The 15,389-nt window shown below is 50.6% G+C and overlaps 1 protein-coding gene across 1 annotated transcript; it reads right to left on the bottom strand.

The window, feature by feature from the left end:
- Positions 1–1,380: 1,380 nt before the first annotated feature.
- On the bottom strand, positions 1,381–10,069 carry PBXIP1 (pre-B-cell leukemia homeobox interacting protein 1). The gene is made up of 10 exons (XM_006895918.1): positions 10,019–10,069; positions 7,184–7,310; positions 6,851–6,915; positions 6,613–6,778; positions 4,863–5,096; positions 4,703–4,726; positions 3,916–3,998; positions 3,692–3,817; positions 1,907–3,117; positions 1,381–1,486 (listed from the first exon to the last, which is right to left on the bottom strand). Exons 1-10 carry the CDS (start codon positions 10,067–10,069, stop codon positions 1,381–1,383), a joined length of 2,193 nt encoding a protein of 730 aa, XP_006895980.1.
- Between the last annotated feature and the right edge of the window lie 5,320 nt (positions 10,070–15,389).

Below are 15,389 nucleotides of genomic sequence, written 5' to 3'. Positions count from 1 at the left end.
ATTCATTGTTGCATATTTTCCTCCCTGCCCACCCCTTCCCCCCAGTTCACCTTCTCTTTGAAGAAAAAAAAAATTCTTTCATTGTGATACAATCCTAACAGATCTTTATCCCACAGAACTACTGGTGCATTCAAACCACCTGATATGCTTGGCCCTTTGGTTAGCAGCACAACCACTAGGGTCTATACTACCAGAGGTGCAAGGAAAATTGCTAAGGATTCTACATGGTCTGAAACGGGAGGCAGTCCACGTCAGGTAGGACACTACCCTTAGTGATACCAATGCTCCCATCACCTGCTCTAATAGGCATGGAAAGCTAAGCATGGGGCAAGCTCTGGTGGCCTAGTGTCAAGAAACTGTACTGCAATCTCAGAAGCATGTGGTTCAAATCCACCAGATGCTCTGCTGGAGAAGGAGGGACTATCTCTTCCTGTACCAATCAGGTCCGATTTGACAGTACACACACACACACACACAGAGACACACACACACACACACACACATGTTTTTTTAAAAAAAGAAAGCTAAATTACTTTTTTTCTTTTTAGCATAAAGAACTCAAGACCCTAAAACCCTCACCTTTTTCTATATGTCCCAGAAGTACAGCAAGGGAAACTGTGAGCAAAATGTAGGCATCACAACCCAGGAAGCTGGGGTTTGTTGACAGTGTAGGGTGACCAGGAAAGGGGCAAATGGAAGAAGAGGGCAAGTATCAGGACAGTGGTAGGTGTTGGCACCCCTTCATTCAGAAACTACCCCAAGTGACAGAGGCCCCACCCAGTGTCATAGCTCCAACTTTATTGGCATCTAAGTCTACAGTTCACAAGAGGAGGTAAGGCCAGGTGAGAGGCAGAGAGAAAAAAGACGCTTCACCATCATGCTCCTCTTGCTAGGACTCCAGACAACAACTCTGATCAATCCCCAGTGGGCACAAGGGCAGGGAGGGGCCAGAAGGGATTATACACACACAAAAGAGGACAAAAACTCTGCCTTCACAATCAGAATGCAACCTCCTCTTACCCACTCCCTCCCCATTTAAAAAGAAAACAAATCAGGCTCCTCTCCCATCTTCCCACTTCACATTAATACACTTTCAGGTTGCCAAGATCCAGACCTAGGCCTGCTCATTTGTACACATTTATATAGACAGCACAGCAGGTCCACTTAAAGCCCCTTCTAGCAAAAGTGGCATCAGTGCAGGTGTGGATGCTTTCGCTGCTCTCCTCTAGTTCGATCCTCTACCAAGGACACCAAGCAAGCAGAGCAAGCCAGGGGAGGTGGTACTCATTACAGTCTAAGCCCCTGAGGGAGTGAGGGGCGTGGCTGGCCGGGGTGAGGGGCGTGGCTGGCTCAGTGGCCAGAAGCCCCGATGGGGCGGACTCAACCCCTGCGGTGGTGGCCGTGGTGGTGGCTGTGGTGGTGGCTGTGCTCTTCCCTGGGCCCAAAGACTCTGGGACTGTGGAAATGTTTGTCCTTCTTTCCTGACCTGTGGAGAAATAATGGAGTAAGGAGAAAGAGGCCCTAAGAGCACAATACCCCATGATAATCAATGGCTCCCTGTGGAGAGAGATCCGGTTCTTCATGAACGCAACACTAGAGCCTAGAATGACTTCCCAAGATGAAAGCTCTAGTTAAGGAGGCAGGAAGATAGAGAGTAATCTCTCACCCTTGGTAGATGGAGGGCAGGAAAATTCCCTTAGTTCATAAGGGGGAACCCCCAGGATTACTCTAGAATGGGCTGCTCTCAGAAGCCCCAACTATCACCTGGATGCCTTCTCTAAGAGAAGCCTACGGATGACTAGAAGAGAATGAACTTAAGCCCCTCTTCACCCCAGAGCCCTTTTATATCCACCTCAACCCCCATCCACCACCTCTCACCAGATGTAGCACCCCAACTGTGCCTCACCTCTTTTTCAGTGCCTTGTCTCCAAAGAAGTGGCTGAAGATGAAGTCCTCAAAGTCATCCACCTCATCATCATCACCTGTCTGCCTCACTGCCACCTCCTCCAGGCTATCCTCCAGTGCATCCACAAAATCCCGGAACCGGAGCCGGTCATGACGGAAGACTCCATCCTCACCAAAGTAAGCAGGTGAGAGAGGCAGCTCCTTGGTCAGCTGTCCAGCCCAGGGCAGCCGCGCCAGGTATGTGGTCAGCAGAGAGGCTAGTTCCTGCTGCCGAACTGGGGCTAGCTCTATGCCAAAGAGAGCCAGGCCTTCCTGCCTTGCACACTCATCCACACCTGAGCATCCCTGGGGAGCCCGGTACTTGTGCCTTGATAGCTCGGCCCAGGGTGTCAGGACCTCATGCTTGTCCTTGGCCCCTTCCCTCCACAAAGAATGCCTATGCTTTTCTCCAGGGTAGTAAGAGCCCCCACTTTTCCTGGGGGGCTCCTTGGAACCTTGTTGCTTGCCATCCCTCTTGGCCCACTCTTCCATCCTTGTTTTACCCTCCTTCCACTTCCCTGCATGCTCCTTGTCCCTCTCACCCTCCCAGCCGGACTCCTCCTTCTTATGCTTCCAATGCTCAGCTTTCCTGTCCCCCTGTCCATCGCGCCACTTTTCTTTCCCATTTCGCTCTCTGGAACTGTGGAAGTGGAGATCCTGACCCTGGAGCCCTGAGGCATTGGCACGGACCCCAGGATCCTGGCCCCAGCTCTGAAAGTCCTGTAGCTTCTGAGCCAGTCTATGGCCCAGCTTGGCCAGGCCATAATGAGCTGGATCCCCGCGGCCAGCCTCCCGCAAGCTCCGCTCCAGGTCCTGCTGCACAGACCCCAGAAGCCGTCGCTGTCTCTCCAGCTCTTGCCTTAGTGCCTGGGCCTCAGCCTCTAGCTGCTCCTTCTGCTCCAAGAAGCCAGGGCCTGGCTCCTGTCCCCTGGGGCCTTGTCCCTCAGAGGCCCTGCCACCTTGCGGGCCTCTGCTCCAACTGAGGCACACGCCATCTGGACCCCGGACACAGTCAGCCTCCAGGCCCTGGAGCCGGGCCCGAAGCTGCTGCAGCTCAGACTCCAGGGCCCGCTGGGAGGCCTCACCCTGATGTAGGGCTCCCCGGAGGCGGGCATTCTCCTCCTCCAGCACTTTGGGCTGGTGCATCAGGCTCTGGAGCTCTTCCTTCTGGGCCTAGGATGGGGCAGGAATGGAGGGGGCACCAGAGGAGCTCTGGTCAGAATGGGCCAAGTGCCCATGACCTCAATTCCCTGCTGTCATGATGGGTGGGCTTGAGGCATTCAAATATGGCTTTCACCCTACTCCACAAACTTACCCTGCACCAGACCACAGATCCCCTAATTCTATCCTGAGCCTCAGCTTCTATTTAGATTTACCTAAATCTAACAGTGACAGCATGTGGCTGTCACTGCCCTGCCCTCACCGCCCATCCCCACATCAGTCTCTGTCACTTGAGCACAGCACTTCATTCCTGCTGAGCCCTAGCGTGCTCTTCAAACACCTCTCCTCACAGTGCTCCAGGCTGATGTTCCAATCAGAAGCGGCATGCCATGGAACAGACAGGACAACCCAGGCTTAAACCTTAGCCTGAGGGATGGATGTGACTAGAGATTTGGGAAGACACCCTGACTGGACTGGGGAAAGAAGAGGGTCAAGGTGTGGGAGATGGGGCAACAGGAGACATTCTTTTGTGAGAAAGACACTAGGGCAGAAACTTGGCCCAGCCATCCCTTCCCCCCTTGCCCACCTGCAGCTGGGCCTGCAGCAGCCGGATGTCCTGATTCTCCTTGGCCAGCTTGTCTAATAGAAGGGCCATGTTCTGCAGGCTGGGGACACTGCCAGGGGGCACCTGCAGCTGTTCCTTTAGCCCCTCCTGAGGTCAGAGGAATCAGTCACCCCATCCTGTCCCACTGCCCCATGCAGGCCCAGTCTCCCCCACGAGACCTCACACACCTACAGACATACACATACCTGCCCATCCCCTGCAGCATCCTGCAACTCAGTATCCGACCCAGCATCCGGCAAGACCTGCAGGTCCACTTCCTCCATGGGCCCTTTGGGAAAGAGAGGTCCTGAAACCGGCTCAGTGGGAGAGGAGTGCTATGCTCCATGAACAATGTCTGCTCAGGGAAGGAGGGAGCTCTAGTGGCCTTGTCGGTAGGGAGTTACACTGTTAACCCACAGGCAGTGCCTCTCTGGCAGTCTGAGTCCACCAGCAGCTCCTGAGGAGGAAGATGGCAGTCTCTTCCCATGCAATTCACACCCTCAGTAACCAGCTGGAGCGTCACCTATGAATCGGCTCTGACTTGATAGCAATGCACTTTCTTGATTCTGCGTTCAGGGAGGGGAGGGGAGCCACATACTGGCTAGCCTTACTTCAGTTTTAAAAATTTGTTTAGCCAAGGACAGAGGATCTGAAGCCCAGGATGGATGTGGAGTCTGGTACAAGGTGGGAGATGGGGAACCAAATCCTCTGAGTGTCTCAGGCCATAAAAGGAACCCACAGTGGCTACTCCATCCCAACATGCACATACTTCCCTTTTCTGCCCTGAACCAGGCTGATGGCTTAGAAATCCAGTGAAACAAAGGACCGAGGATCAGCCTGACCAACCAACAAGGCCAATAACGGAGCAACAAACGAGCACACTCCCAGTACCTGCACATCTACTTCTGACCCAGAGAAACCGTGCCCTCCCGATCACAGCCTCCCTCCATGTGGGACAGGACGCCACACAAAAGCCAGGGCCCTTCCACTCACCCGGCTCAGACTCCGAGAGGCCACCTGACGATGAAGACACAGGAGTCCAAAAAGACCCGGGGGGGGGGGGGGAAGGTGACAGGCTGAGAAGGTGACAAGAGGCCAAAAGGCAAGTGGAGACAGAGAAGGGGTCCCAGGCCATATCAGGGGCACCACTCACCAGAGAAGAGGAGGATCCCCAAGCCCAGCAGAACCAAAGCTCCGAGGAGGCACATGTTGAGAGAGATGCCCAGCTCCCGAGACACGCCCTCATTCCCCGCCTGGTCCTCCACACCCATGGGTGCCGAGGGCCGGGGAGGGCTGGGGTCCCGGCCCCGGCGTCTCCGCAGGCCCTCCACATCTATGTCGGTGTCATCATCGCTGCTGGAACAGCGGAGCTCCTCTGTGACCCAAGCTGAGGAAAAGATGGGAACAGGACAGTGAGGCAGCTGGAGGGACAGAGCTTAAGAGAGGAAAATGGAGGCCCCATCCCGGCTGTGGAGGGGAGCACAGGAAGGCCCTGCCCACTTTTGCCTTGTCTACTCAGTCCAGAAGGGGCCAGAGACCAGCCTTGTCCATCCACAAACTACAAGAGTTACTTTCATCCTAATATAGTCTCTTTCTTCCAACATGTTCCTCCTCATCAAGCCCCTGACAGCTATTCCCACTGGGCAGAGCTGGTTTCCTTCCTAACTCTAGCCATTCTCGACCTCCTTCCCTTCTATTCTCTGTCCCAAGGTGAGTCTCCCTGGCACCATTTCTGGTTCTTAGTGCCTCTCATCAGAGTTACCATCTACACATCCCTACAGATGACGAGTCCCTGGTCTAGAACTCCTGACCTGGTCTCCTTTAAGTTCCAGAATTTTATGTGTACCTACAGGCCTCATCCACCTGGATGTCTCTCAGGGACCAAACATTCAAGAGACTGGTTTTTTCTGGTGTTCCTCAAGTACCAGTGATACCATCAAGCCCAAGCCTACTCTCTTCACCCTAAACCCAGACAAGAAGTCTTGATGAACATATCATCAATCTGCTTCTCTTCTCAACTCCCACTGAAACCACCTTAGTTCAGGGCTCCATCTCCTTCGACCACCACTACAGTTGTCTCCTAAATGGTCCTCCCAGCCTCATTCTTGCCCCCTACTCTACAGTGGAGATGGATTCATGCCACCTCTCTACCACCTTAAACACAAGTTCCTTTACATGGGACATGAAACGCTATCCAACCTGGCCCCAATTCCTCTTTCCAACCCTATCTCCTCTTCCCTCAGGACCACTCTCCTAGAATGGCCCACATGGAGAATAGTTCCCACACTTTTGCCTTGGCCTAGTATATTCTCTTCTCTGTGACCCTACCTACCAACAGTCTATCTTTTGTTCAAGGCTCTGTTCAAATATCACCTCCAATGTGAACCTTTTCCCAACTGTTCCTTCCTATCAACCTGTCCCTTGATTGAACACACACACCCCTTCCTCTGGGAGCAGCTAAATTATAACTCCTTTTTTTGTACAGCTCTTAAGTCTGACTTACATCTTGGCTCACTCAATCTTGGTCTATTTTAAACAGGCCACAGATCACCTACCTTCCCTCCCTCAGGCCCAGAGCCAGCATGTGGAAGGGACTCAGGGGATGAAGGCTGAAGTATAGAGATAAGAAGAAAGAAAGAGAAAAGCACAGAAAGAGAAAGAGAAGGCCCTGTGTCAGAAACGAAAGCCAGCCAGGCTTGGCTCTGCCACTCAGCAGCTGTGTGAACATGGACAAGTCATTTAAGTTCTCTGAGCTTCAGTATCCTCAAAGGGCAGAGGTAGGATTCACAACTGTAATTTCAAGAAGGCACCAAGCCGTTATGTCCCAGGACCTAGACAGTCATTTCTATTCCCCTAGATTCTAGAAGGAAAGTGACTGAAGCAGACCAGGAAAAAGCTCTCACCTGCTTTGGGGGATGAAGGATGGTTCTGTGAAACACTCTGGTCCTCCAGGCCCTGTGTGTCCAATCCCACGTCTGCCACCCCGAGGGTCTCCTGCATATCATCCCGGGTCATTGTGTCTCTCAGGTCAGGGGACTCCACATTGCAAACGTCACCTTCTAGGACACCCTAATGCAGACACGGCTGTAAGTATCTCCCCTTTCCTTCCCATGTACCCCTCAATCTCTCAAAGGTCCTCACCTTAGCCTCAGTCTCCTCTGGAGAAGTGGGTTCAGACTCAGAGAGTTTACTCTTGGGGAGGGCCTCTGCATTGGAGAGAAACTGCTCAGGAAAAAAACATGAACTATCTCGCCCCACAGCAAAAGTTCTGTAACTCTAGCTCCCATAGCCCCTACCCAGCTGGAAGGGGCATGAAAAAGTCCAGAAAACCAGATGACATGAGGAAACATAAACAGAATAATGGGAGAAATAGACTAACCAGCCCTACCAACCTCCCCTTTTTTCCAAGGAAACAGAGAAATCCCAGAACATGGAAGCGAGATAGCTCCACCCCCACACTCAGCGCCCTATTACCTCCGCTATCCACGGTCCCAGCTAACTTTTCACCAGTTGTCTTAGAGAGGCTCGGAGGGGCCTTTGGGCCCACATCAGATTCTGGGTCCATCCTGGATTCGGGGCCCAGCGTCTCCACAGGCAGATTCTGAGGAAAGCAGTGTGAGCAGAGCGCTGCTCCCAAGAGAGGGCGGCAGGGCAAAGCTGGGTGCATGGCGTGCTCTGAGGGGCCCCTGGGGCTGGTCACTCAGGCACCCCAGCCTGTACCTCACAAAGATAAACTGCGTAGTGAGTCAAACTGAAGTGTGGGTGGGAGGCAAACAGGCACCTCAGCTCAGATATAAAAGCCTCTGCCCACCCCCCTAATCTGAAATGAAAAACACTGTGAGACAAAGATGTGACTCAGGCAGCTCAGCAACAAACATACAGACATGACACCCTCTAAGAGAGGCTGGCCACAGCCTGGGACATCACCACCACCACCACCACCCACCCACAATCATCAGTACTTCCTTTCCCTACAGCCTGGTTATGAGTTAGCATCGGGACAGTGGCAATAGAACAGAAGCCCCTGGGCACCCAAAGGTCACTGCTTTGTTTCTCTGGAACTTCCCTGCAGCTCTTACACGAGTAACCACCCATTTACTTCTTCCAAGCTCTTCTGGCCTTTCCCACTGGCCGCAGACATGTCCTCACCCACTGCTCTTCCAGCAGGTGCTCACAGAAGCCCAGTCCAGCCCAGCCATGGCGAGGCTGGCCTTGTCTCAGGTTCTCAGCCTGCCATCCAGCCCTGAGCAGGCAGCCTCACCCTCGCCTCTCCCTGCATGTCCCCCCGCGAAGGCAAGGTCAATAACCTGTTGTTATTGTCATCATCATTAGGTCAAGTCTAGTAGGCCTCATAGCAACAGCATGAACAACACCCTGTCCTATCCTGGGCCATCTCCATCATCTCTGACACACTCAGGCCTACTGTTGCAGTCATTGTGTCAATTATCTCAATAAGGACCTTCCTCTCCATTGCTGACCCTCCACCTTTGCAAGTATGATGGCCCTCTCCAAGGAACAGCTACTCCTAACAAACTACCCAAAGTACATGGGCCAAAGCTTCATCCTCCTTGCCTCCAAGGAGCATTCTGGCTGCACTTTCTCCAAGAAATATCTATTTGCTCTTTCTGGCAGTCCATGGGGTATTCAGTACTTTTCAACACCATAGCTCAAAGGCATCAATTCTTCTGTCATCCTTATTCACTGTCCAGCTTTCAGGCGCATAGGAAAGTGACAGAAAAGACCAGGGCCTGAATCAGGTGCACCTTAGTCCTCAAACTGACATCATTGCTCCTCATTAATTTGGAGAAGTCCCTGACAGTAGACTTGACCAACACATCTGATCTTGTGACTGCTGGTACCAAGGGTGTTGGTGACTGTCAGCAAAGGCAACACAACAGAAAGCCAGGGCCCTGACTTTGCCATCTGCTCCCTCCACCAGTCAGCCTTGATCTATGTGCCCTGCTCCAGTATGATCTCTGAGGTCCCTCACTTCCAACTCAGCTCCTCAAAGGTACCCCAAACTTGGCATGTCTACACTGACTCGCCTTCTCCTCTCCTGGCTATTCTAATAAGTCACAGGTTTTGGAATGCTGAGTTATCCGTTTGACAAATTTTCTCCATCCTCCTCCATCCAATCAGGCTCTCATCCTGTCAGCCCTCTTCTCTCTCCTCGGTAGCTTCAGGCAGCCCGAGAGACTACCAACTCTGACCTGGAGCCCATGTCATTGTTGTTGGAAGCTGCTAAGTTGACTGGACTCATATAGAGGCCCAAGTACAACAGAACCAAGCCTTCCCTGGTCCTGTACCATCCTCCCACTCTCCCCTGTCCTTAAGCTGCAGTCATTGTGTCAGTCTATCTTGTTGAGGGTTTTCCTCTCTTGCTGACCCTCTACCTTTCCAAGGATGCCAAAGTATGTTAAGATGAAGTTTTATCATCCTTGTCTTTTTATTATTATTTTTTATTATTTTTGGTGTGTATACTGTCAAATTGGATCTGACTGGTACAGGAGGAGATTGTCCCTACTTCTCCAGCAGAGCATCTGGTGGATTCGAACTGCTCACCTCTGGGATTGTAGTGCAGCTTCTTGCCACTAGGCCACCAGAGCTCGCCATCATCATCCCTGTCTCTTAAAGAGCACCCTGATTGCACTTCCTTCAAGGCAGATTTCTGTGCTCTTTTGACAGCTCATGGTCTGTTCAATAACCTTTACCAATACCACAATTCAAACACATCAATTCTTCAGTCTCCCTTATTCATAGTCCATCAAACACTCTCCCTGTTCCTACCTAGCCCACACGGTGCCATCACCATCTTCCCAATGATTGTCGTGGCACCTGCCTCAAAAATCCTTGCTGAGTTTACAATCAGGGAAAGTCCAGATATGTCCATCAGGCCCTTCAAGTCTTTTCTAGGGGGTCCAGGTGCCACCCTTAATCTTACTCAAACACTGGGCTCTAACACAAGTCCCCTCTTCCTCCCGTGGCCTCCTTACCATCTCTCCAGTATGGGCTTTTTCCACTCTTGACCACGGGCCTCAGCTCAGGATGGTCCCCCCCCCCACCGGAACTCCCTCTCCACTTCCCCAAACAGCACCTTTCCTTCAAAGCATAACCTAAACCCTAACACCTTCCCCATGAGGCCTTTTCCAATAGCCATAGCCCATTTGACCCCCCCAAGATTTTATCTCCTCCTCCCTGGCTCTGGAAGGTGACGATGCAGGTGACTGTCAAGACCAAGGATAGGGACAGGCCCAGAAAGCATCCCAGCCCTGCAGGAACCCCTCTTTTTCATATGGTTCCCAGGCCTACCTCTGAGCCAGCAAGTACCCAACTATTATCCGAGTCTGGGCAGGAGGCCATAACTGCTGAGGTCCCCAGGCACTGTGGCTGCCACCTGAAGACAAAAGTTCTTTTAAGGATCCAAACACTCTTCAGAACAGATAGGATTCAGAGAACAGTTTTGGTTGGGTTCCAAAGTTCAAAGGATGGGCCTGGGTCTAGGCCAATTCAGATCCTAACACCCCAACTCATCTGGGCCGTATCTGCCTTGGAAATCAATCCCTGCCAATAATCACAAAGAAGCATGACACTTCCAGGGACTGGTAGCACCTTGGAGAATGAAACTGACCTTGAAATGTCAAAGAAACATACTGGATTGGAAAGGTCTTGGGGAATATCCAGTCCAACTGCCACATGGTACAGGAAGGGAAAATGATGCCCAGAAAGCTGAATAACCTGATTTGCCAAAGATCAACACAGAACAAGAAAAGCAATCCAACACCAGGTCCCATGACAGTCACTAATTTCCTTAAGGTCTGGAAGATAAACTCTATGGCTTCTCAGAGCTTTCCATTTACCACTAACCACCCAACACAGGTCCTCTGTATTGTCTGCTTCAGTGGCCTCCACACTGGCTGCCACTGACCCACTCAGCTGTTGGGTATTGGGCCAAGGCATAGTCTTTCTTAAAACCTCTTGGGATGAGTCTCATATGCAGCCAGGATTGAGAACCACTGGGATAGCCTACAACCATCTGGATGTCCTACAACCATCTGGATGTACCTTTAGTAAATCTCCAATCTCTCTCATTCTACATCTAATATTCTCTTTCTCTTCTTAGCAATCTCCAGGGTTTCCCTTTAGAGAACTTGAAGGTGACTGGGAAAAGGGATATATGACAACCATTATCTGGTGGCCTCATGGCAAGAAGCTGCACTGCAATCCCAAAGACACTTGGTTCAAGATCACCAGCTGCTCTGCGGGAGAAGGATGGGCAATCTCCTCCCCTGCGATTAACTGTCCCTGAAAGCCCACCAAAGGATCAACTGTGGGTCTGTTCCAACTCTCCAGTACACAACAACACATATAAAGCACTTTACCATTTATAAAGCATAGGCAAAGGTAAGAGCTGTGATCTTGCCTCCAGCTAATCTGCTCATTCCAGCTTCCAAAGTCTGACACAAAGCAAGCTAAGAAGAGAAAGATCCTCCCTTCATCAAGGCCAAGACCCTCCCCTTAGGTTGAGACAGCTCCAACTGTGGCCTGGCTTGAAGGTGGAGGGGTGGGTATGAATCCTGGGTGGTGATACTTCAGAGAAGCATAAATAACTGCTTAAGAGCAATAAATAGAAGTTGACTCGTTAAGGCTCTGTGAAAGAAGTGAGGATGGGCAGTAAGGCAGATCCACCTTTGAAAACAACCCCCTTGTCCCCTACTGTTTGAGTAGCTTCAAGTTCTCCAGCAGAGCAAAGGCAAACCCACTGCCATCAAGTCAATTCCAACTCATGGTGAGGCTCAGGTATCTGAGGCTGTAAATCTTAACAGGAGGAGATTGCCTTGTGTTTCCACCTTGGAGGAGCTGGTGGGTTCAAAGTGCCAATCTTTGAATTAGTTAGCCTCATGTGGCCTTTGCCAGTCAAGATCTAGGCCCAGGGTAAATGAAAGATGCCTCAGAGAACCATCCTGAATGCCATGCCTTGCAGCCCACATGGAGGCAGAAGAATGGCTGCAATGGCAACTCCATGCCAAGTCCAACAGGAAAACTGTGACAGGCTCCTAGGGGCATTCACAGAGCCATTATCTCTGCTGTCTGTTCTCAGGGCCCTCCACTGCTGTTCTGTCATCATCTTTGTAGCCCCAGTTGCTGCATGTGACTGTTAACAGGTGGTGGCAGGAAGGAAGTGGCGGCAGCTTGGGCTGAAGTCTCTGTTTATCCCTGGCTGTGTACAGCCTGCTCAGGTCCTCCAGAACAAGGCACCATGGCAACCAGGATGATGTCAGACCCAGTGTCTCCATGGAAACCAGCCACGGTATTTGGGTCAACAAGACAAGCACGTCTGAGACCCAAACAGGGGACAATCTGAATGCCCTGTTCACAGGGTACCAGACCCTGATACTTTTTGTTGTTGAAATCACCCAAAATTAAAAAACACTGCTGTTTTCCCAAGCCAGCATGGGATTGCCTTATTAGGAAGTTCCTTCTGCTGTCTAATCTCCACTTTGCCTTGCTGTGTTTGAGAATCTTTTTTTCTTCTCATAAACCTCTAAGAAGAAAGGTCACCTCTATCCACTTCCCACTTCCTCTTTTTTCATTCACCTTTCACCCATAGGCAAGATTCAATAAAACTATCCTGTAAGCATGACTGTCAAGGAGCCCTGGTGATGCAATGGTTAACTGCTCGGCTGTTAAAATAAACCCATTCAAGGAGCTCTGGTGGCCTAGTGGCAAGAAGCTGCGCTGCAATCCCGAAGACAAGCGGTTCGAATCCACCAGCTCAGCTGGAGATGGAGGGGCAATCTCCTACCCCAGTTGGATCTGACTCTACACACCCAACAACAAAAAAAATAAATAAAACCTTTAGGCCCAAGATTGAAACCCACGTGTGGCAGTCTACTTCCTAAACAATGACACACACTCTTGAAAACCCCGTGGAACCTTTCTACTCTGTCTTAAAGAGCCGCTAAGAGTTAGAAAACACTGAGCAGTAGAGGGTTTGGTTTTCTGGTTTGGATGGATTGTCTGTTATTTCTTTAAAAGACAGCTAAAGAGGGAGCCCTCTCACTCTATATAAACCTCACTTCTAGCTAATTTCAGTCCCTCCAACAGTTCCGCCAAACTTAAGGCAAGAGACCTAGAGTCATAAGAATTTGCAGGGGAACCCAAAGCAAGTTCCTGTTTTGAAAATGTCTTCCTATGGCCCTCCTTCCCCAAGCCCAGAAATGACAGATCTATGAAAACCAGGTAAAGCCCTCGCGAGTTCTGCCTTATGTTTCCTTAATCTTTCCTCTTGCAGGGATCTGTGGTCCCCTTCCCCACTAAGGTACTTTACCTTACCCAGCTTCAGTCTTCAGCAGAACTTGTTGCTGCCTCCACAGGTTTCCAGTCCAAGAAAGGAGGTGGGTCATGTGACCAGTGGCTGACCAATAGTAAGTCAGCAACCCCCCCAAGGGGCGGAAACTTTTGGCCAATAAGCGCTGTAGTTGAGAACCAATGGAAAGGGGGGGACAAGCTCAGCTCATAAACCTGTATTTACAGCCTGGTGGGAGACTTGGGGTTCGTGCAAACTTAATTTTAGGCAACCACCACTCCTTTCTCAGTGCCTGAACTGGTTCTAGAGGGAAAACTCAAAACAGAGACAGGAAAAGAATGCTGTCTGTGAGACAAGCAGCACGCGCAGCCAAGTTGGCCCCAGAATAGACAGAGACAGCTGCAGGTCGGGGGAGGGGAGAGGGGCAGGTGGTAAATAGTGCTCTTGGAAATAGCCCTCTTTATACTCTTCCCACCTCGGTCCAGAACAAAACTGTTAAGGATTTCACATCTATTTAGTGAGGGTGGGCCTGAAAACCCTCCAAAAATTAAATGTTAAACCAAGGATGGGTCCTCCTCCCATCCTTGGAGCTACACGTGACAGTAACAACTGGCTTAGGGGGCGTCGGCAAACCCCTAAGTTTATAGCACTTGTCTCCAAGAGGCCTTGGAGCCAAAACTCCATCCTGGCTCAGACATAGTCCAGGAATGTGCTCAAAAAAGAAACTAAATTTCTCACAGCAGGGACCTGAGGAGGAGCAGGGAGGGCTGGCTCAGAAACTTGTACCAAGGTCAGAAGGGAGGGGAGGGGGGCCTGAATCCTTGTCATTCCCACTGCTGGGACACATACACATCCCTTCTCTCCCCTCAGGGGTGGTTCACAGCTCTTTTTGCACAAACAGCTGGAGTCCTTGTCTGAATTTTCAAGTCATTTTATTAATCCAACCGTACAAAATACTCTCCCACTACATCTCACACACACACACTTTCTTCCAAGTAGTGGTGAATGCGGGTGAGTGAGCAAAGACATCCCCCCCCAGGACCTCCCTCATTTTACAAATAGAGGAGGAGGGAGAAAAACACAAAAATATCAACAGATAAAAGGCAAACAGAAACACAACACAAAGTTGAGTGGTGGGGAGTTAGGTGCCATCTAGTTTTAGTATGGGAAGACAAAGTCCAGAGGCCTGCTGGAAGCCTCACAGGCTGCTGCTGGCTCCAGAGGACAAATGTGCTCTGTATTGCCCGCCATTCCTCTGCTTGTGCTAGGAAACCCAGAAGTGGGGAAGGAGACCACAGAAGGGCCTTTGCCACTATACCTTGTCAACTTTTTGTACCAACTTCTCAAGGCCACTACACCTTGTGAGCTTTTTGTACCAACTTCTCAAGGCCATACCCCCGCTTCCCTTCCCCACATTCCCAATGAGGAATGTGAACATGTTCTAAAGATTAATTTGTGGCAGCAGGGGTTCAGAACTGCCCCTGGTCCCCTATCTGGCAGACAGTGCTTCAAAAATAAAGCTCAGAGCTGAGAGGAACGAGAACTGCTAGATTCCTGGGCCTGAGAAGATCTGAGACAATGGTGGTATTGATAATGTACCATCAAGTCAGAACCAACTCACTGCTGACCCTCTAGTGGGAAGAGAATGCCCATCTTGCTCCCACATGAAAGAATGGTAGGGGAGTAAAGTAAGTATCCAGGCTCTTTTACCTTTCAGTACCATGGCAATGAGGTCCTAGTGCTTCCTACTTCCCTTATCCACAAGGTTGTGGTAGGGCCTTGCTTGAATCCTTTATTGGGAGAGGAAATGAGGTATAAGGATCCCCTTTTCATGCTTTCCTTCAGTCAAACCAGGGAGGCAGGGGCATAAGAGCACCAAAACTTGAAGAAAGGTGCTGAAGAAAATGTGCAACAGATGGACAAGGTGGGGGAAGGTTGTTTGACCAGAGTCCAGACTTCCAAGTCAGTTCAAACTTCAGATATCCTGGTGTGTCAGACTACACACACATACCTTACTTTTTGGCAAAAATCATGGACATGAGGAGAAAATCACAAGGGAGGCTGAGAAAAGGTCAGTGACTTTGGTATAAGGGAAATGTATTCTGACAGCATCTCTTTACCATCCTAAAGACCCAAATCACCAAGATACTCTCATAGTCAAGAACCCTCCAGCTTCTTCAAGCTAGTTCTCTGAGAAGAGTTGGGTAGCTTTTGAAAGAGGCAAAGGGAAGGGGGGGGGGGGAATTTCCATTTATGTCCTAACGCTGCCTCAGAGAGCCCATGGAAGACTAATGTAAGGTGGCAACAGACCACACAATTGCTCTGTCCACTCTTGAAACAAACAAACAAACAAAAAAAACCAAAAACCAAACC

The sequence above is a fragment of the Elephantulus edwardii genome, unplaced genomic scaffold, assembly GCF_000299155.1.
Source record: "Elephantulus edwardii isolate Elephantulus edwardi_28Jun2011 unplaced genomic scaffold, EleEdw1.0 scaffold00176, whole genome shotgun sequence".
Lineage (NCBI taxonomy): Eukaryota > Metazoa > Chordata > Mammalia > Macroscelidea > Macroscelididae > Elephantulus > Elephantulus edwardii.
Note: the sequence above shows the minus strand (reverse complement) of the source record. Positions and strands in the feature narration are given on the sequence as shown.

Bases quoted from the DNA above. Each gene is read 5' to 3' on its own strand.
- PBXIP1 (XM_006895918.1), bottom strand. From the start codon at position 10,069: ATGGCCTCCTGCCCAGACTCGGATAATAGTTGGGTACTTGCTGGCTCA. The intron at 5,097-6,612 runs GTGAGAGCTTTT...TCTTTTCCTCAG, and splicing joins TCCTTCATCCCCCAAAGCAG to CTTGGGTCACAGAGGAGCTC. The intron at 3,118-3,691 runs GTGGGCAAGGGG...GCCCCATCCTAG, and splicing joins TGCTGCAGGCCCAGCTGCAG to GCCCAGAAGGAAGAGCTCCA.